Below are 21,068 nucleotides of genomic sequence, written 5' to 3' on the forward strand. Positions count from 1 at the left end.
CTCCATAAATGAGAACCATATCCTTAGTCCTTTTCAGGTATTTCAGGATGTTCTTGACCGCTATCAAGTGGTCCCTACTAAACTAATAGCAAGGCACACATCAGGTCTGGTACACAGCATTGCATACATGATAGAACCTATGGCTGAAGCATAGGGAATGACTTTCATTTTCTCTCTATCTTCTGTAGTGGTCAGGCATTGAGTCTGACTCAACTTCACACCTTGTAACACAGGCAAGATCCCTTTCTTTGCTTGATCCATTTTGAACTTCTTCAAAACTTTATCAAGGTATGTGCTTTGTGAAAGTCCAATTAAGTGTCTTGATCTATCTCTATAGATCTTGATGCCCAATATATAAGCAGCTTCACCGAGGTCTTTCATTGAAAAATTCTTATTCAAGTATCCTTTTATGCTATTCAGAAATTCAGTATCATTTCCGATCAGCAATATGTCATCCACATATAATATCAGAAATGCTACAGAGCTCCCACTCACTTTCTTGTAAATATAGGCTTCTCCAAAAGTCTGTATAAAACCATATGCTTTGATTACACTAACAAAGCGTATATTCCAACTCTGAGAGGCTTGCACCAGTCTATAAATGGATCGCTGGAGCTTGCACACATTTTGGATCGACAAAACCTTCCGGATGCATCATATACAACTCTTCTTTAAGATATCCATTAAGGAATGCAGTTTTGACATCCATTTGCCAAATTTCATAATCATAAAATGCGGCAATTGCTAACATTATTCGGACGGACTCAAGCATCGCTACGGGTGAGAAGATCTCATCATAGTCAACTCCTTGAACTTGTCGAAAACCTTTCGCAACAAGTCTAGCTTTGTAGATAGTAACATTACCGCCAGCGTCAGTCTTCTTCTTGAAGATACATTTATTCTCTATGGCTTGTCGATCAACGGGCAAGTCAACCAAAGTCCACACTTTGTTCTCATACATGGATCCCATCTCATATTTCATGGCCTCAAGCCATTTGGTGAAATCTGGGCTCATCATCGCTTCCTCCTAGTTCGTAGGTTCGTCATAGTCAAGTAACATGACCTCCAGAACAGGATTAACGTACCACTCTGGTGCGGATCTTACTCTGGTTGACCTACGAGGTTTGGTAGTAACTTGATCAGAAGTTTCATGATCATCATCGTTAGCTTCCTCACTAATTGGTGTAGGAATCACTGGAACTGATTTCTGTGATGAACTACTTTCCAATAAGGGAGCAGGTACAATTACCTCATCAAGTTCTACTTTCCTCCCACTCACTTCTTTCGAGAGAAACTCCTTCTCTAGAAAGGATCAATTCTTAGCAACGAATATCTTGCCTTCGGATCTGTGATAGAAGGTATACCCAACAGTCTCCTTTGGGTATCCTATGAAGACACATTTCTCCGATTTGGGTTCGAGCTTATTAGGTTGAAGTTTTTTCACATAAGCATCGCAGCCCCAAACTTTAAGAAACGACACTTGGGTTTCTTGCCAAACCACAGTTCATAAGGTGTCGTCTCAACGGATTTCAATGGTGCCCTATTTAATGTGAATGCAGCCGTCTCTAAAGCATAACCCCAAAACGATAGCGGCAAATCAGTAAGATACATCATAAATCGCACCTTCTATACCTACTAATAAAAGGGCTATCACTTCTTACCACCGTAATTTCATCCATTTTTGGTCCATCCACTTCGCCCATACTTTTACCTGGTTTGGTCCGTCAATTTCGTCCATCTCGCTATGCATAATCCTCGATACAACTTCACGTACAGGCTAAATCGCCTTACTGGGCCTTGGCTCGAAATCGGCCCAACCAAAAAATATAACGTTGAACCGACCCAGACTAAAAATATGATTTCTTATGCTAAAGTAACAATTCATTCACAATTTCAAGTATGAATCAGAAACTTCATTGAAAACTAACAAACTATAATCTCAGTCACTGAAGCAATTGCAATTTATTATAACATCAGAAAGAGTCAATACAAGATCTTTTCAGCAAGTCCACATACTCAACTATCATTTAGTCTTTCACAATTGCTAACACTCACGCAATACTTATGGGTATGAAGTTTTAATTAGACATAGAGAAAGATAGGGGCTTACAGTTTTGCCTTCCAACCTTTTACCTCAAGGGTAATGTCAACAATAATAGTTCGTGAAACTCACATCCAATTAGCTATATATATCAGGATCTTTCCAACACATAGTGCTTGCCAAAGGATAAAATATAAAAAGGAAGGGTGAAGATCACCATGACTCTTGTATGAAGTATAAGACAAGAATAAAGGTAGGCCCTTCGCAGAGGGAAGCAGAGGTTTTCATGTGTTTTTATGGTTGGATGCACGAATTCTTAATGCAAAAGAATGTCACTTTATATTGCCACTTGTGATATGGACCTTTATTATGCATTCCGTTGCTTTTATTTCTTCCACATCACAAGATCGTATAAAGCTTATTTTCTCCACTCTAATAAATCATACATATTTAGGGAGCAATTTTTATTGCTTGCAACAATGACAACTTACTTGAAGGATCTTACTCAATCCATAGGTAGATATGGTGGACTCTCATGGCAAAACTGGGTTTAAGGATATTTGTAAGCATAAGTAGTATCTCTACTTGGTGCAAAGAATTTGGCTAGCACGAGGGGGAAAGGCAAGCTCAACATGTTGGATGATCCATGACAATATAATTTATTTCAGATGTAAGAAAACATAACCCATTACGTTGTCTTCCTTGTCCGACGTCGACTTTTTAGCATGTCATATTTTAATGAGTGCTCACAATCATAAAAGATGTCCAAGATAGTATATTTATATGTTAAAACCTCTCTTTCTTTATTACATCCTATTAATTGCAACGATGACCAAAACTATGTTTGTCAACTCTCAACAACTTTTATTCATCATACTCTTCATATGTGAAGTAATTACTCTACATAAGATCCATATGATCTCTTTATTTGTTTTTATTCTTTCTCTCCCCTTCTTTTTTCTCAAGATCATAGCAAGATGGCAAAGCCCTTGACTCAACACTAATCTTTATTATATATAGCTCATGGACTCGATTACATAGAAGGATCATAAAGCAAAACTCAAAACTAAATCATACTAAAACTTTATTCTACTAGATCAAGATATTACCAAAAGGATCAAACTTGAAAAATGGTAAATATAAAAAGGTGTGATGGTGATACGATACCGGGGCACTCCCCCAAGCTTGGCAGTTGCCAAGGGGAGTGCCCATACCTGATACTCAGTTCTCCTTTGGTGGTAGTGATGATGGAGTTGTTGATGATGTAGGCTTGCCGTCCATCTTCCAAGGCATAGGCTCACCATCATAGAAGGATGATCGAGTCTTCGGGATCCTCGAATCTATAGCCAAACTCATCCTCTTGAATCTATATTCATACTCACAGTTTTGGTTTTGCGGGTCATAGATCTGGGCTTGGAGGTGCTTGATTTTCTCGTGAAGCTTGAAGATGGTCTCCCCAATGTCCTTGGCATCCAACTCATGATTGTTGGTGAACTCCACGGTCATCATGTGGTTGGCGTCGAGTCCATGTTCCACCATCCCCTGGCACTTGAAAACTTGTTGCTCCATTGCTTCGAGTCTTGTCTCCACGCTTCCGGTCCTCCTTGGTCCCTCAACATCGCAGATGTGCAGCACCCCCTCATGCAACTTAATGGTTTGAGGGTGTTGTAGCACCTCCGTGAGGTAGGGGTTGATGACCCTCTCGAAAGACTTGTCCTTGGGGGCGCTTGAAGACGTCATGGTGATCTAGATCTGTTAGAAAAACAGCTTGAAACAAAGACATGAGATATTTGCATGGTATGGTGGTCAAAACCTTCGGGGAGTTATATAATGAATTTTTACCGACCAAAAGAAGTATCGTGCAAGAAAACGGAGTCTGGAGGACACACGAGGTACCCATGAGGCAGGGGGCGCGCCCTCCACCCTCGTGGATGCCTCGTGTCCTTTCCGGACTGCTTCTTATTTTCCTATTTTCTTAAATATTCCAAAACGGAGAAAAATTGCTATTAGAACTGTTTTGGAGTCGGTTTACTTACCGTACCACATACCTCTTCCTTTTTGGAAGCTGAAACATTCTGGAAGGTGTCCCTTATATACTCCTCCGGGGTTACGGTTTCAATAACATTAGTTTCAACATTTATAGGATTACTTGAGATATAATGTTTGATTCTTTGACTGTTCACCACCCTCGGATTTGTGCCTTCGAAGTTGTTGATTTTTATGGCACCGGAGCGATAGACCTCCTCGATAATGTAAGGACCTTCCCATTTAGAGAGGAGTTTTCCTGCAAAAAATCTTAAACGAGAGTTGTATAACAATACATAATCACCTACATTAAACTCACGTTTTTGTATCCTTTTGTCATGCCATCTTTTAACCTTTTCTTTAAATAGCTTGGCATTCTCATAGGCATGGGTTCTCCATTCATCAAGTGAGCTAATGTCAAATAGTCTCTTCTCACCGGCAAGTTTGAAGTCATAGTTGAGCTCTTTAATGGCCCAATATGACTTATGTTCTAGTTCGAGAGGTAAGTGACATGCTTTTCCATAAACCATTTTATACGGAGACATACCCATAGGATTTTTATAAGCAGTTCTATAAGCCCATAATGCATCATCAAGTTTCTTTGACCAATTCTTTCTAGATCTATTAACAGTCTTTTGCAAAATTAATTTAAGCTCTCTATTACTCAATTCTACTTGACCACAAGACTGTGGATGATATGGAGATGCAATTCTATGATTAACATCATACTTAGCAAGCATTTTACGAAGAGCACCATGAATAAAATGTGAACCACCATCAGTCATTAAATATCTAGGGACTCCAAACCTCGGAAATATAACTTCTTTAAGCATCTTAATAGAGGTGTTATGATCAGCACTACTAGCTGGAATAGCTTCTACCCACTTAATAACGTGATCAACAACAACTAAAATATGTGTATACCCATTAGAGGAAGGAAATGGTCCCATATAATCAAAGCCCCAAACATCAAATGGTTCAATAACAAGTGAATAATTCATATGCATTTCTTGACGTCTACTAATATTACCAATTCTTTGACATTCATCACAAGACAAGACAAACTTATGGGCATATTTGAAGATAGTAGGCCAATAAAAACCGGATTGCAATACCTTATGTGCAGTTCTATCTCTAGCATGGTGTCCTCCATAAGCCTCGGAGTGACACTTGCGTAGGATCTGTTCCTGTTCATGCTCGGGTACACAACGTCTAATAACCCCATCTACTCCTTCTTTATAAAGGTGTGGGTCATCCCAGAAGTAATGTCTTAAATCATAGAAACACTTTTTCTTTTGCTGGTATGTGCAACTAGGTGGTATAAATTTAGCAATAATGTAATTAGCATAATCAGCATACCATGGAGCAGTACAAGAAGCATTTATGACAGCTAATTGTTCATCAGGAAAGCTATCATCAATAGGTAGTGGGTCATCAAGAACATTGTCCAACCTAGACAAGTTGTCTGCAATGGGGTTCTCAGCTCCCTTTCTATCAATAATATGCAAATCAAATTCTTGTAGTAGGAGAACCCAACTAATAAGTCTAGGTTTAGCATCTTTATTTTCCATAAGGTATTTAATAGCAGCATGATCAGTGTGAACAGTTACTTTAGAATCAACAATATAAGGTCTGAACTTATCAGAAGCAAATACAACTGCTAAAAATTCTTTTTTAGTAGTAGCATAATTTCTTTGGCACTGTCTAGAGTTTTACTAGCATATTGGATAACATTTAATTTCTTATCAACTCTTTGTCCTAGAACAACACCTACAGCATAATCACTAGCATCACACATAATTTCAAAGGGTAAATTCCAAATAGGTGGCTGAACAATGGGTGCAGAAATCAAAGCTTTCTTAAGTATTTCAAATGCTTCTACACAATCATCATCAAAGACAAAAGGAACATCTTTTTGTAAGAGATTAGTCAGAAGGCTGGAAATTTTTGAGAAGTCTTTAATGAACCTCCTATAAAACCCGGCATGACCAAGGAAACTTCTTATACCTTTAATGTCCTTTGGACATGGCATCTTTTCAATCGCATCAACTTTAGCTTTATCAACTTCAATACCTCTTTCAGAAATTTTATGCCCCAAGACAATACCTTCATTAACCATAAAGTGGCACTTCTCCCAATGCAAGACAAGATTAGTTTCTTCACATCTCTGCAAAACTCGATCAAGGTTGCTTAATCAATCATCAAAAGAAGTTCCATATACGGAAAAATCATCCATGAAAACCTCAACAATCTTTTCACAAAAGTTAGAGAATATAGCAGTCATACATTTTTGAAAGGTAGAAGGTGCATTACATAAACCAAAAGGCATACGTCTATAAGCAAAGGTACCAAAAGGGCAAGTAAAGGTGGTCTTTTCTTGATCCTCTTTTGACACAGGTATTTGAGAGAAACCATAATAACCATCTAGAAAGCAAAAATGTGTATGTTTAGATAATCTTTCTAGCATTTGATCAATAAAAGGTAAAGGGTAATGATCCTTTTTAGTAGCTTTATTTAGTTTGCGGAAATCAATTACCATTCTATAAACTGTAACAATTCTTTGTGGGATCAATTCATCTTTATAATTAGGAACAACAGTAATACATCCCTTCTTAGGGACACAATGGACAGGACTTACCCACTGACTATCAGCAATGGGATAAATTATACCTGCCTCCAGAAGCTTTAGTATTTCTTTTCTTACCACTTCTTTCATCTTGGGATTTAACCATCGTTGGTGATCAACAACCGGTTTAGCGTCTTTCTCCAATTTTATTTTGTGCTGGCATAGAGTGTGACTAATGCCCTTAAGATCATCAAGAGTATATCCAATAGCAGCACGGTGCTTCTTCAGAGTTTTCAATAATTTCTCTTCTTCTTGCTCTGAAAGGTTAGCAGTAATAATCTCTTTTCATCAAGCTAAGCATATTTAAGAGTATCAGGCAATGGTTTAAGCTCAAACACGGGATCACCCTTGGGTGGAGGAGGATCCCCTAGAATTTTGACAGGCAAGTTGTGTTTCAAAATAGGTCCATGTTTAAAGAATACTTCATCTATTTCCCTTCTTTCATTAATAAACATATCATTTTCATGGTCTAGCAAATATTGTTCTAAAGGATCATTAGGAGGCACGGCAATATTTCATCTTTACTAGGCAATTCTTTATCATGGGGTTGTCTACGAAATTTAGCAAAATTAAAATCATGAAACATATCCCCTAAACCAACAGAAACAATATCCTTTTGCAGTCTATCTTAGCATTAACAGTATTCAAGAAGGGTCTACCAAATATAATGGGACAAAAGTCATATTGTGGGGAACCAAGAAGAATAAAATCAGTAAGATATTTAACTTTCCCACACAAGACTTCAACATCTCTAACAATCCCAATCGGTGAAATAGTATCTCTATTGGCAAGCTTAATTGTAACATCAATACCTTCTAACTCAGCAGGTGCAATATCATGCATAATTTCTTCATATAAAGAATGAGGTATTTCACTTGCACTAGCACCCATATCACATAGGCCATGATAGCAATGATATCCTATTTTAACAGAAATAACAGGCATGCCTACAATAGGTCTATGTTTATTTTTAGTATCGGGTCTAGCAATTCTAGCAGCTTCATCACAGAAATAAATAACATGCCCATCAATATTATCAACCAAGAGATCTTTAACCATAGCAATACTAGGTTCAACTTTAATTTTCTCAGAGGGTGTAGGTGTTCTAGTATTACTCCTACGAACCACAGTTGAAGCTTTAGCATGATCCTTTATTCTAGTAGGTAAAGGTGGTTTCTCAATATAAGCGGTAGGAACAATAGGATCAACATTATAAGTGATAGTCTTTTCTTCAACTTTAACAGGTTCAACTACTTTTACTTCAATGGGAGGATGATATTTAATCCACTTCTCCTTAGGGAGATCAACATGAGTAGCAAATGATTCGCAAAAAGAAGCTACTATCTCAGAGTCAAGTCCATATTTAGTGCTAAATTCACGAAAAGCATCGGTATCCATAAAAGATTTAACACAAACAAACTTAGGTGTTATACCTGAATCCTTACCTTCATCGAGTTCCCAATCTTAAGAGTTGCGTTTAATTATTTCCAATAAACCCATCTGAATTCAATAGTCTTCATCATAAAAGAACCAGTACAAGAAGTATCGAGCATGGAGCGATTATTGAGAGAAAGCCGAGCATAAAAAATTTGAATAATAATTCCTCTTGAGAGCTCATGATCGGGGCATGAATATAACATTGACTTAAGCCTCCCCCAATCTTGAACGATGCTTTCTCCTTCGCGACGCCAGAATTTATATATGTAATTACGATCACGATGAACCAGATGCATAGGATAAAATTTCTGATGAAATTCCAATTTCAATCGGTTGTAGTTCCATGATCCCATATCATCACATAGCCTAAACCATGTCAATGCCTTTCCCTTCAAAGATAAAGGGAATACCTTCTTCTTGATAACATCCTTGGGCATACCTGCAAGCTTAAATAATCCACAAACTTCATCCACATAGATTAAGTGCAAATCGGGATGCAATGTTCCATCTCCTGTAGAAGGATTAGCCAACAGTTTCTCTATTATACCCGAAGGAATTTCAAAGTAAACATTTTCAGTAGGTTCAGTAGGTTGAGGAGCAACTCTTTGCTCTATTGGTCGGGGCAAAGATACCCCGAACAAGCCCCTCAAAGGATTATGTTCCATAGTAACAAGTGACAGTAAATTTCAGCACACTATATAAATTTTTCCTTACCAAATTCCACCTATCAAAGGCGCTTCACTCCCCGGCAACGGCGCCAGAAAAGAGTCTTGATGACCCACAAGTATAGGGGATCTATCGTAGTCCTTTCGATAAGTAAGAGTGTCGAACCCAACATGGAGCAGAAGGAAATGATAAGCAGTTTTCAGTAAGATGTTCTCTGCAAGCACTGAAATTATCGGTAACAGATAGTTTTGTGATAAGGTAATTTGTAACGGGTAACAAGTAATAAAAGTAAATAAGGTGAAGCAATATGGCCCAATCCTTTTTGTAGCAAAGGACTAGCCTGGACAAACTCTTATATAAAGGAAAGCGCTCCCGAGGACACATGGGAATTATCGTCAAGCTACTTTTCATCCGGTTCATATAATTCGCATTCGGTACTTTGATAATTTGATATGTGGGTGGACCGGTGCTTGGGTACTGGCCTTCCTTGGACAAGCATCCCACTTATGATTAACCCCTCTTGCAAGCATCCGCAACTACAAAAGAAGTATTAAGGTAAACCTAACCATAGCATGAAACATATGGATCCAAATCAGCCCCTTACGAAGAAACGCATAAACTATGGTTTAAGCTTTTGTCACTCTAGCAACCCATCATCTACTTATTACTTCCCAATGCCTTCCCTTGGGCCCAAACAATGGTGAAGTGTCATGTAGTCGACGTTCACATGACACCACTAGAGGAAAGACAACATACATCTCATCAAAATATCGAACGAATACCAAATTCACATGACTAATTATAGCAAGACTTCTCCCATGTCCTCAGGAACAAACGTAACTACTCACAAATCATATTCATGTTCATAATCATAGGGGTATTCATAAGCATAAAGGATCTGAACATATGATCTTCCACCAAATAAACCAACTAGCATCAACTACAGGGAGTAATCAACACTACTAGCAACCCACAGGTACCAATCTGAGGTTTTGGGACAAAGATTGGATACAAGAGATGAACTAGGGTTTGATATGAGATGGTGTTGGTGAAGATGTTGATGGAGATTGACCCCCTCCTGATGAGAGGATCGATGGTGATGATTTCCCCCTCCCGGAGGGATGTTTCCCCGGCAGAACAACTCCGCCGGAGCCCTAGATTGGTTCCACCAAGGTTCCGCCTCGTGGCGGCGGAGTTTCGTCCCAAGGGCTTTCTTATGACTTTTTCTAGGGCGAAAGACTTCATATAGCCAAAGATGGGCACCGGAGGCCTGCTGGGGGGCCCACGAGGCAGGGGGCGCGCCCAGGGGGTAGGGCGCGCCCCCACCCTCGTCGATGGTGGGTGGCCCCCCTCTGGTGCTTTCTTAGCCCAATATTTTATATATATTCCAAAACTGACTTCCTAAAGTTTTAGGACTTTTGGAGTTATGCAGAATAGGTCTCTAATATTTGCTCCTTTTCCAGCCCAGAATTCCAGCTGCCGGCATTCTCCCTCTTCATGTAAAGCTTGTAAAATAAGAGATAATAGGCATAAGTATTGTGACATATGTAATAACAGCCCAAAATGCAATAAATATCGATATAAAAGCATGATGCAAAATGGACGTATCAGTATACATAAATAAGGAAGGGGAGTTTGACAAGAAAGAAAGGTGTAAACTTTGTAGCTTTTTTAATGCTCCAATAATTGGAAAAGGAGTTCCTCACGTGCGAGTTTTGCAATGCTCCAATAATGACTGCTGCAACGCATCTGGGGACCAAGCCCCGTAAATCTCTCCTCGCCCTAATTAATTTCTCACCCCCTCGAATTCGTGCAAATTAGCCATGCCGGTACAACTGATATGAATTTTTACTAAAACCTCGGTGTGTGCCTTTCCACCGTCACCGGGGGCATCATTCGGATGTTGTTGGGTCATGATGCTGGATATATCGGTGGATACATCATTATCGATCTCTCCCATTGCAACGCACGGGCATATGTGCTAGTATCTAATAAAGTGCGGTTAGGACGTTCGGACACACCATTATGCTATGGTGTTCCAGGTGGCGTGAGTTGCGAAACTATTCCGCATTGTTCCAAATGAAGACCAAACTCGTAACTCAAATATTCTCATCCACGATCAGATCGCAGAAACTTTATTTTCTTGTTACGATGATTTTCCACTTCACTCTGAAATTCTTTGAACTTTTCAAATGTTTCATACTTATGTTTCATCAAGTAGATATACCCATATCTGCTCAAATCATCTGTGAAGGTAAGAAAATAACAATACCTGCCGCAAGCATCAACACTCATCGGACTGTATACATTAGTATGTATTATTTCCAACAAGTCTATTGCTCGCTCCATTGTTCTGGAGAACGGAGTCTTAGTCATCTTACCCATGAGGCATGGTTCGCAAGCATCAAGTGATTCATAATCAAGTGATTCCAAAAGCCCATCAGAATGGAGTTTCTTCATGCGCTTTACACCAATATGACCTAAACGGCAGTGCCACAAATAAGTTGCACTATCATTATTAAACTTATATCTTTTGGCTTCAATACTATGAACATGTGTATCACTACTATCAAGATTTAGTAAAAATAGACCACTCATCAAGGGTGCATGACCATAAAAGATATTATTCATATAAATAGAACAACCATTATTCTCTGATTTAAATGAATAACCGTCTCGCATCAAACAAGATCTAGATATAATGTTCATGCTCAATGTTGGCACCAAATAACAATTATTCAGGTCTAAAACTAATCTCATAGGTAGATGTAGGGGTAACATGCCGATGGCGATCACATCGACTTTGGAACCATTTCCCACGTGCATCGTCACCTCGTCCTTTGCCAATATTCACTTAATCCGTAGCCCCTATTTCGATTTGCAAATATTAGCAACAGAGCCAGTATTGTCGTGGAAACGTCACGGTAGATGTCCTAGTGTGAGGACTTAGTCGTGAGGCCAATGCATCTATGTGGTAGCTTGAAGGGGTTGATCGGAATCAAGAAATGCAACACACAAGACAAAGATTTAGACAGCTTCGGGCCCCGGGAAACATCATCCGGTAACAACCCTACATGGTGTTTGTGGCTAGGTCTCATTATCGTCATGAGGGAGTCGTTGTAACTCCGGCTCTCCTAGTCGTGTCTAGACTTGATGATTATTCAACCTCCCCATCTTGGGGTGCCCTTCCCCTCCTTATATATGTTGAAGGGGCGGGTTACATGTAGAGTCCAACTCGGACGTAAGACTTAACTATTCTGTTTTTCTCTCCATGGGTTTTCTCTCCATGGGCTTTCTTTAACGTTTCGAGCTTCTTAACTGTTAACCTACAATTTGACTTACCATCTGGCTTAACTGTCCGGCTTAACTGTCTGGCTTAACTGTCTGACTTAACTATCTGCTTAACTATCTGGCTCATATGACTGTGTCTGCCGGGTTACATAACTGTGTCTGCCGGGTTACATGACTGTGTCTACCGGGTTACATGACTGTGTCTGCCGGGTTACCAATGAAAACATCAACTCCTAGCCGGGTCATATCTTCAGCCGGGTCATACCGTGGGGTATATCCCCGACATTAGCCCCCAGTTTAATTTGGATTCATCCATGTTAAACTAATCCTGTAAAACAAACACAAGAACAATTTTGACAGACTATACTCCGGGTTAAATATCTTTGTAAGCCGCCACCTGATCATCCTTAACTCCTTGTTATTTCCTTCTTTGAAAATCTGGGTCAATAAGTCAATTTCATAATCAATTTGCTGACATTGGTTTCTCACAGAGAAAGACTGCGAAGAATAATTCATTTGACTCAGCTCCCAATGCTTAAAAATATTAGTCTTTGAAATACTCATGTGACCTTCAACCGGCTTAAAGATGAAAAACTTCTCGGGTTATAAATAGATAATGCCGAGTTATAATTGTTGCAGACACCCAGTTAATCTGGTTTACTCAAAACTGAGAATTTGAAGATTTTTCTCCCTTATATCCATATTACCTGTAGCCCCCAAGTCTTGAGCAGAAACAAAGTGGTGACTTAAGACTTGCTTCAACATAAATATTGCCACTTTGAAGAAATCCATGTTGTTCATCTCAGTCAATAGTAAGGACTGAATACTCCATATACGTAGCCCCCAAGTGCCGGGTTGTCATGCTTGCAGCAACCTGGGACTTGTAATTGCCTTATACTCATAAAAACTTCAACCAGTGTAGCCCCCAAGGGCCAGGTCATTATGCAATAATGAGCAGGCACTTTATAAATATGATCATATAGACTTGAACAACAATGTGTAGCCCCCAAGGGCCGGCTCAGTAAGATAATATTGAGCTGGGACTTTGTATATAATTCATTGATAATAACATCATATGATGTAATCTCCACCATGGGGCTTGAACCCACGTCCATAAGATTAAGAGCCTTGTACTCTACCAACTGAATAGTGGATCTTTCAATATAATGGAGTGAGGCTTGTGTACCTTGAATTTTGGACAGGAGCAATTGGTAGCCTCCAAGGGCCGGATCATTACAATGGGATGAGTCGGGTCTTCAATAAGTTGATCAAAAAATGACTTTACATTAGCCCCCAAGTGCCATGGTGCATGCTGGAAGTGACATGGGACTTGCATATTCGATGTAATCTCAATTTGAATAATGTAGCCCCCAACTGTCGGGTCATAAGCCTGCAGCGACTCGGGACTAATCCTTCCATTGTAGAATAAATTATATCCATTGATAAAATAATATCCATTGTGCTAAAGCGACTTTGAAAACCTCAATCGTAATATTGGTTATTGATAACCATAATAAAAATCCAGTAATGTTGGCTATTAAAGATTTGAATAATATAACCCGGTTTGAAAAACCGGTTCCTGTAATATTGAATAGTATTGCCGGTTTAGGATACCTGTGCAGTAAGGGTGATAACCCAATCTTTAGAAGCCAAAAACTTCCAAATGTTTATGATTGTCATATATGGCGACTTATCATCCAAAGTCAAGCCGGGTTAATCGAAATCATATATATGCTTCAGATATGAACAAAAAGTCTCAAGACAAACCCAAAAGACTGTTTTGAAAAAACTTAAGCAAAAAAGAAAGAAAAATTTGAGGCTTCTGATTCGAATACGATCAGTAAACTGGACCAAAGGGGTTAAGTTAGGATTCGAATATGATCATGTAGCCCCCAGTGGCTTTGGCATTGCGCCGATCAAGAGGGTACCGACAGCTATGTTCTCTTTGGTTCAATACGACCTATGTTTGAACAGGAAGCCCCCAAATGACCTTGAGAGGTTTTTAACGACCCTGATTCAAATACGATCCAAGTCGGACCCAAAAGGGGTTAAGCTATGATTCAAATACGATCAAGAAGCCCCCTAGTGAGTTTGGCATTGTGCCGATCAAGAGGGTACCGACAGCTATGTTCTCTTTGGTTCGAATACGACCTAAGTTTGAACAGGAAGCCCCCAAGTGACCATATAAACTTTGGCATCGCACCGATCAAGAGGGTACCGACAGCTATGCTCGATGAGAAGGAAGCCCCCAAGTGACTATAATAAGATAAGCCGTAAGGCAGGATACCCATGTTTGAACTGCGCATCATGGCGGCAAGTTCTCTTTGGCAACCTTTAATTTTTCTAAGAGCTCGAATCTTGCGAGAGATTAATTCTTTTTGAATCGTAACTTTAAACCGGATTTGAAAGCTTCAAAACTTTGTGGGATACAGATTATCCTCAAGCCGAATGTTTGAACTACATTTGAGAGATTAAAAGCTTTGTAAGAGACAAATTTACCTTGAGCCGGATGTTTGAACCGGATATGAGAGCTTCAAAGCTTTGTGGGAGAGAGATGTCTCTTGAACCGGATTTTAAACCGGAATCTTAATTTTGAACCGAGAATTTTGAGCCGATCGTCCGGAGGTGAATACGACTGGCGAGGGTAGTCCGCAGCGGCCCGCAGACGATCGGCTCAAGGTAGAAAAACGCCGGCGGCTTGTAGCGGTGTGGCTTGTGGCGATTCACAGGTCGTGACGTTCGGGGCGGCTCACAGCAGCGTGGCGAAGGTGGTTCTGCGGCAGGGGCAAATGGATTGACTTGCAACAGAGGCGAGAAAAACACACTGCAGCAGAGGAGCTTTGGCGGCTCAGAAGCGCAGCGGCATTTTAACGAGGCCGCCGGTGGGTCATGGCCTCGGCGACTCTCCCGCTGCTGAGGCAGTATGGGGTCGCGGTGAGGGCAGCTCATCCCGGCGCAGGCGACGGCTTGTCAAGTTTGTAAGAGGCAGGAGCTTCGAAGCCGCACCAGCGATGTCAACGGCGGTTCTGCGCCGGGCGTGTTGATGATGGTTCAGGGCCAGGTTGCATCCACGACAGAGGCAGTGGACCGCTACGGGGTGATGAGGCATCAGCGAATTGAAGCAAAGCTGGTGACGAGGTCACGGCTCAACGGAGCCGAGCAGCTGTGACCGTCAGGGTGAAGGATTCGGGTCCGGCTTAGCTATATAAAAACGGAGTGCGGCCATGGCGGCTCAGACGAGGAAGAGGCAGAGTTGTCCTTCGGAGGCAGCCGCGGCAGAGAAAAACGCCGAGCGGAGCCACATGGGTCCATGGCGGCTCTGGAGGTGCCCGTGGCTCGAGGCCATCTCGCAGCAGAAGGATGAGGCAGAGGCAGAAACCAGCGCAGAGGTAAGAGGCCAGTACGGCGGATTGCGGCAAGGCCTCGCAATCAGTAATGATGGAGTCTGGCGGGTCGTGGCAATGGCGGCTCAGCGCGTGTCGGTGGAGGCGGGTTGAGGCAGCAGGTGGTCAGAGCTATGGGCATTGCGCGATTGAAGACCAGGCGGAGGAGTGGCCTCGGCAGGAGACGGCGACTCGGAGCAGTACCGCGAAGTGAGATCGTGTCAATCGACTTGAGGCGCGACCACCGCGGCTTTAAAGTAGTCCTAGAGATGGGTTGGAGGCAGAGGCGGAACCAGGCCAGCCATGAGTTGTTGTTGTCTTGGTTGATCCACCACCACTAGGTCGTGGCCAGCTTTCCAGGTCGTGGGATTTGCAGGCGAGTTTGCCATAATTTGTACGTACGCCCTGACCACTTGACTTGAAACTTGCTATTGAGGTGATGTGTTGACGTATACATATTGATTGCTGCTGCGTGATAACTAGGCATCATGTATGTTAGGAAACAGGCAACAGAGGCATCCCATAATGGCGGCTTGGAGTCTGGCTTAGCGCAGACTGGTTTAGTAGAGGCGTCTTAACAGCTCGGCGGAGAGATACTTGCGAGGAAAACAACAGTAGAGACTCGCCAGCCACGGAGACCCGCGGCCGAAACCGAGGTGGAGAACAGCGGAATCGGAGGCGTCCGGGTCATAGTCTCTACTATTAAAAGAGGATCGAACGTCGTGATGGTTCGACCTCCTTATTCCCACCTACGACAACCATCTTCCCCCTCGCACGATCCCTCGCGTGAAAAAAATCTAGAGGGAAAAACCCAGCGACCGTAAAACTCTCACGTCGCGCGCGCGAGGGCCACGATCGCACCACACCAAAAAAAGGCAGCTCAGCCCACGTACAAGATTCATCCAACAGCCGACCCACTCGCGCACGTCCCACACCCCTATCTCCCCCAACCCCCAACCCCCTCTCGATCTCTCTCTCCCCAAAATTTTTTGGCAACGCCGGCCTCCTCTTTCATCTCCCATGACGACCATAGGAAAGGGTAGGTAGATCCATCTCGCCCACTTCTTCCTGCCGTCACCATCATCCTCCAGTCATCCATGCTAGCTTCCGCGGCCCGTCGTACTCATCGCAGGTGGCGGCGGCCATTGGCAAGGGCTCGTTTGGAAGAGCAGGTGGCGTACAAGGTCGCGTTGAGGTCCAACGACCGGAATATTGGCTCCGTAGAGAACGCCGTCACAGGTGCGTCGATCTCAATCTTCTCCTCCATTGCCGTTGTCTTCATTACCTGTGCGTGTAGCAGGTGTGCTCTCACACTCACGAATTTTCAGTACGTGATGGGTTCTTTCTAATTCAGATCTTGCTTGCCTTATCGTGATATCTTCTTTGCCATGGTAAGCACACTAGCACAGCATGGTTCGTTCGCCCTCATAACTTTTGTTATGACATTATTAATGTTGTTCAGAAAGCAGTTTTAGTGAAGATTGAATGGTTTTTAGATTAAGTAGAAAATAAAGGAGTACTCTTCTGTAGTGTATTGTTGTTCAACTGAGACATATGCAGTGTGTTTGATGGCCGCAGGATAATTAAAGCCAAGGTAAAGACTATACATTCACAATTCCTATAGTTATAAACAAGAAAAAAAGATATAGGCAAGTACTATTGTTTTAGATGCCGGTAAAATGGACTAGAATTTCATGAGCTGTTTAGTCAGCATGCTACCGCTCATCAGTGCGGAGGACCAAATTTTTTCGAGGTAGGGCAGCCGATACTACAGCACGTGAGACTTCCTCACTGCTGGCCTCTAGCGCCACGGCGTGCGCCTCGACCGTCCAGTTTGGCATCCGGTACCAGCACTCCCGCTGCCTGCTACTAGCCGCTAGCCCGCCGGGGTTCGTGCGTGGCATGCGCCTGAGCTCGTGGTTTGTGTTCTGTTGTTCCTGTTCGTACCTTCGTGATGACTGGTCCGGTACGTCGTGTGTGTGTGTGTGTCGTATGTGCAGCTATCAGGCAAGGGCATGACCCAAGTCACAGCCCAACATCAAAGAGAACTCTTCCTTTCAGTTACTTATTGCACCTGTCATCTGTCGATCGAGCGTGTTTGCCGGAAATAAAGGTTCCGCCGGTGCTACCACTAATATCCTTGTACTGTAGTAGCTTCAGTATTTCTCCCACTTTTTCTGCTACATGTGTAAATGTAGTTACAATTGAGAAAGCGAGAAATATTTGTTTTGTGAAAAAAATTGACATATCTTTGTTATCTAGATATCAAATTTATTGCAAATTATTGCTGAATGCATCTTCATTTGAGAAAATGTGGACGGCCACAGGAGAAACATAAACTTTGTCATATAAAGTTGGAAGTGTTTAACTGCTCAAACTTTCTACTTTGCAAACAAATAAAGTGATGCAAGGTATTCAGATGTCTACGGTTGATGAGAATTTACACTGAGTTCAGCATTAAAGTATTTAATTGTTGCTTTTGTGATTGCTACTGTTTCATGGTTTCAGAAACATGTCTATTGTGGACTGTTTCATAGCTTATCTTTTCCAATCTTTTATCTACATATATCTACCTCATGTTAATGCACTATCAAAATTGTCTCATTAATTCTTGTCACTTTCTCAAATAAAAATTATCCTTTGCCTGGCTTGCCCCTAATTATATAAACCCTGTCAAAATTCTAAATCTTATTTCATATGCAGAACTCGAAGAATTTCAAGAAAGATCATTGCTTCAAGGTTGGCAGCGGCCACAACATAATTGACATCAAAACTAGATCTGGGTCCTACATATCCGGTCTTGCTCGGTTATATTACTTTTTTCCATTCCGTTATATACCTATGTATATGATTGGTTTGCTACATGAGGTAGCAACGAAATCACCTGATACAAGGTCAAACTAAGTTTCTATTCCTACAATACTAGCTACTAGCCAACAATATGTGTTTATGACTCTCATCACAGAGTGATTAATCATAGTAAACTATGTGCCAGCTTATGTGAGTCCAATCGATCTATCTTTTACTGGCATTACCCATTGTGTAGATTGGGATTATCTGCACCAACCTTCATAGACTCCCAAAACTATCCTAGGATTATCAGTTTCTCAAACAATTGAAGTTGCAGCCTATGTGAAATCTTTATTGCCTGATATGGTAGCACTAACTATTTTTCTTTATTTTATGAATCACAGTCTAAGGGCTCAAAAGCAGTTGACCATTACCTGTCACAGTATACAAAACACCTATCTAATATTGGGGGAAATGTATGTATTTTCTCAAGCAGCTATGTGGATATAGGTCTTGCTGAAAATTTGTAACTGAGCTTGTAATCTTAACAATTGTTGTGGAACAGTCAGCTGATATGTTCATATGTGAATCATCCACCCAATTAGCTACAATGCTTTCCAAGGCCAGTACCATACCAACATTGGAGCCAAAAGAGCATGTGGTAACATCAAATGGTATCACCTTTCACATGACATTTTTTTTCATTCGAGTATGATTATCTGTGGATCTATATTGGTTAAGTATGTTCTTGGTAGATTGGTCATTATTGAAACTACATAACATTGTTTTGTGCCTTTGCATTGCCCTTACTCTTGGAATGGCCTGACTTGATATTACCATTCTACTACTTTGCTTGTATTGTTGTCTTGTGTGCTCGTATTCTATAACATGGTCTTAAGAAGAGGAAGAGATTATGTTGCCAGAAAAAATCAATTTTCTTAATATGTAAAACCACATACAAAGCCAGAAATTGTTTCAAGAACTTCCCTACATTTGTAAGATGCTTCCAATAGTCACTATTGGTGATATAACCGCAAACTGCTACGGAATCTGGTATCATACTGAGGTTGGATGATATTTAAATGACCATTTTTTTCCTTCTATACTGTTGATGATCTCCTAATGCACAATATCAGAATTTTGTTTTTCGCCATCTTCACCTATTTCCTATTGTTTCTATTCAATGTACGTTAATGCAAATTAATTCGAAGTAAATTATTCTTTGTAGCCAAATTGGAGACAGACATAGGGTATGAAAATTTACGCAGAAGAGAAGGGCCCATCACTCCAGAGTCTAGGAAAGTTGGGTAAATGTAATCTTTTTATGGTACGTGATTTGATCTGGATCAAGTCTTACAGTATTAAACGTGGAATTTTGATTCAGTTTTAGAACTTTTTTGTGTTTGAAAATAATTAAACAGGAATTGAAAATAAGCCTCAGTTTGCTTAGGCACTTAATAATATTATTTTGCTAGCAAGGTATTCATTTCCATCTTTATATATTCTGTTGTCATGTTTTTTTCCTATTTCTGCTGAACTGGACAACAGAATATATAAAGATGGAAAATATTGTGCTTCCCTATAGTTTTGTGTAGCAACGCAGTATGCGCGTGTTGGACTGTCCTATGGTGCCAATGGAGTCCCGCCGATGTTGTTCTTTACTTGGTGCACTTATAAAATGTTCTCCGAGCCTGACTTGAACAGTCCTGATATCATAATGGTGTTCCTTTGGTCTTTACAATTGGCTAATATTGTCTGCAAAGATTGAATGTAAATGAAGTTCTGATGTTGTGGTTTTGTTTGTAAGGATTATGCATAAAACAAGGGGCAAAGAAAACAAAATATATGCTCTATAAAATTATTAATTGTTATCCATTTAAGTCTATAGTCTATCTGATAGCTTGGTTAAAAAGCATAAAAATGAGCAGTTGGTATTTTCACAACCATGGTTATGCTTGTTTGTATGCATTGAGCTGACCCAGAGTGCTCATACTATCATGGATGTTCTTGTGGAGCACTGGAAACTTGAAAAGTTCCAAACTTATGTTTCACCCTTAAAAGATGAAGGATATTCATCTATCCAAGTTTGACATGCTACTGTAAAAAATGCCAAAACAATCAGTCTACCATATTTAGCTCATACTTCTTCGTACTTATTTCAGGAAAAATGCAAAACCAGTCAGCCATCAACCCTAACAGAGGGTCTAGCGCTCTTTATCTCTAATGTATAATCCTTTTATTTGGCGTTATTGCCATGCCGCTATAGCTGGTCTTTTGCTGTTCTCCTTTTCTTGTAACCAGTTGTACTTGGTTTTCTCTATCCTCGTATCAATGAAAATGCAGCGTTGATTATGTTTCATCAAGAAAATGTACTCCCTCCGTTCTGAGCGCTTCAAGTAGATCTTAGTTAATACTCCCTCCGATCTATAATAAGGTTTGAACTAAAAGCACAACACTTATTATGGATCATAGGGAGTACAAGATAATCAGATAGATACCTGTCCTATGCGTATGCCATGTCCAACTATATTATTCTATGAGTACATTTGAAGCGAAATCAAATTTATTGTTTTTGGAATATTACATGTCTATATTTCCTATATTTGCGTGATCTTTGACATGCCTTATGTCTGCACTATATGAGATGACGAAAAGCATAAGGAGCCGTGGCAACGCACGGGCAGTCAACTAGTTTGATTAGGAGGCGAATCCGAAAAACTCTTGGACCCACAAAAAATTGCCTTTGTCAATCTTGACCATGGCCTACAGAAACAACTTGCGAAGATAAAGGCTGCTAACGTTACATCAG

At 40.8% G+C, this 21,068-nt stretch overlaps 1 protein-coding gene across 18 annotated transcripts; it reads left to right on the top strand.

Annotated features, from left to right (window-relative positions):
- Positions 1 to 16,350: 16,350 nt before the first annotated feature.
- On the top strand, positions 16,351 to 20,616 carry LOC125544432. Of its 18 annotated transcripts, XR_007299465.1 has the most exons (7): positions 16,358 to 16,708; positions 16,824 to 16,860; positions 18,173 to 18,208; positions 18,664 to 18,735; positions 18,825 to 18,933; positions 19,488 to 19,586; positions 20,422 to 20,616. XR_007299465.1 is itself a non-coding variant. In XM_048708129.1 (4 exons), the coding sequence occupies exons 1-4, from the start codon at positions 18,167 to 18,169 to the stop codon at positions 19,568 to 19,570; spliced, it is 306 nt and encodes a 101-aa protein (XP_048564086.1). In that variant the 5' UTR covers positions 16,868 to 18,166; the 3' UTR covers positions 19,571 to 19,587. The 18 variants fall into 18 exon arrangements, 1 of the variants encoding a protein (XP_048564086.1); XR_007299471.1 differs by having other exon boundaries at positions 16,351 to 16,860; positions 18,173 to 18,266; XR_007299464.1 differs by lacking the exon at positions 16,824 to 16,860 and having other exon boundaries at positions 16,361 to 16,708.
- Positions 20,617 to 21,068: the final 452 nt, after the last annotated feature.

The sequence above is a fragment of the Triticum urartu genome, chromosome 3 (genome assembly GCF_003073215.2).
Source record: "Triticum urartu cultivar G1812 chromosome 3, Tu2.1, whole genome shotgun sequence".
NCBI classification, from domain to species: Eukaryota; Viridiplantae; Streptophyta; class Magnoliopsida; order Poales; family Poaceae; genus Triticum; species Triticum urartu.

Bases quoted from the DNA above. Each gene is read 5' to 3' on its own strand.
- LOC125544432 (XM_048708129.1), top strand. From the start codon at position 18,167: ATGCAGAACTCGAAGAATTTCAAGAAAGATCATTGCTTCAAG. The intron at 18,209-18,663 runs GTTGGCAGCGGC...TATGAATCACAG, and splicing joins AGAAAGATCATTGCTTCAAG to TCTAAGGGCTCAAAAGCAGT. The intron at 18,934-19,487 runs GTATCACCTTTC...TATTCTTTGTAG, and splicing joins GCATGTGGTAACATCAAATG to CCAAATTGGAGACAGACATA.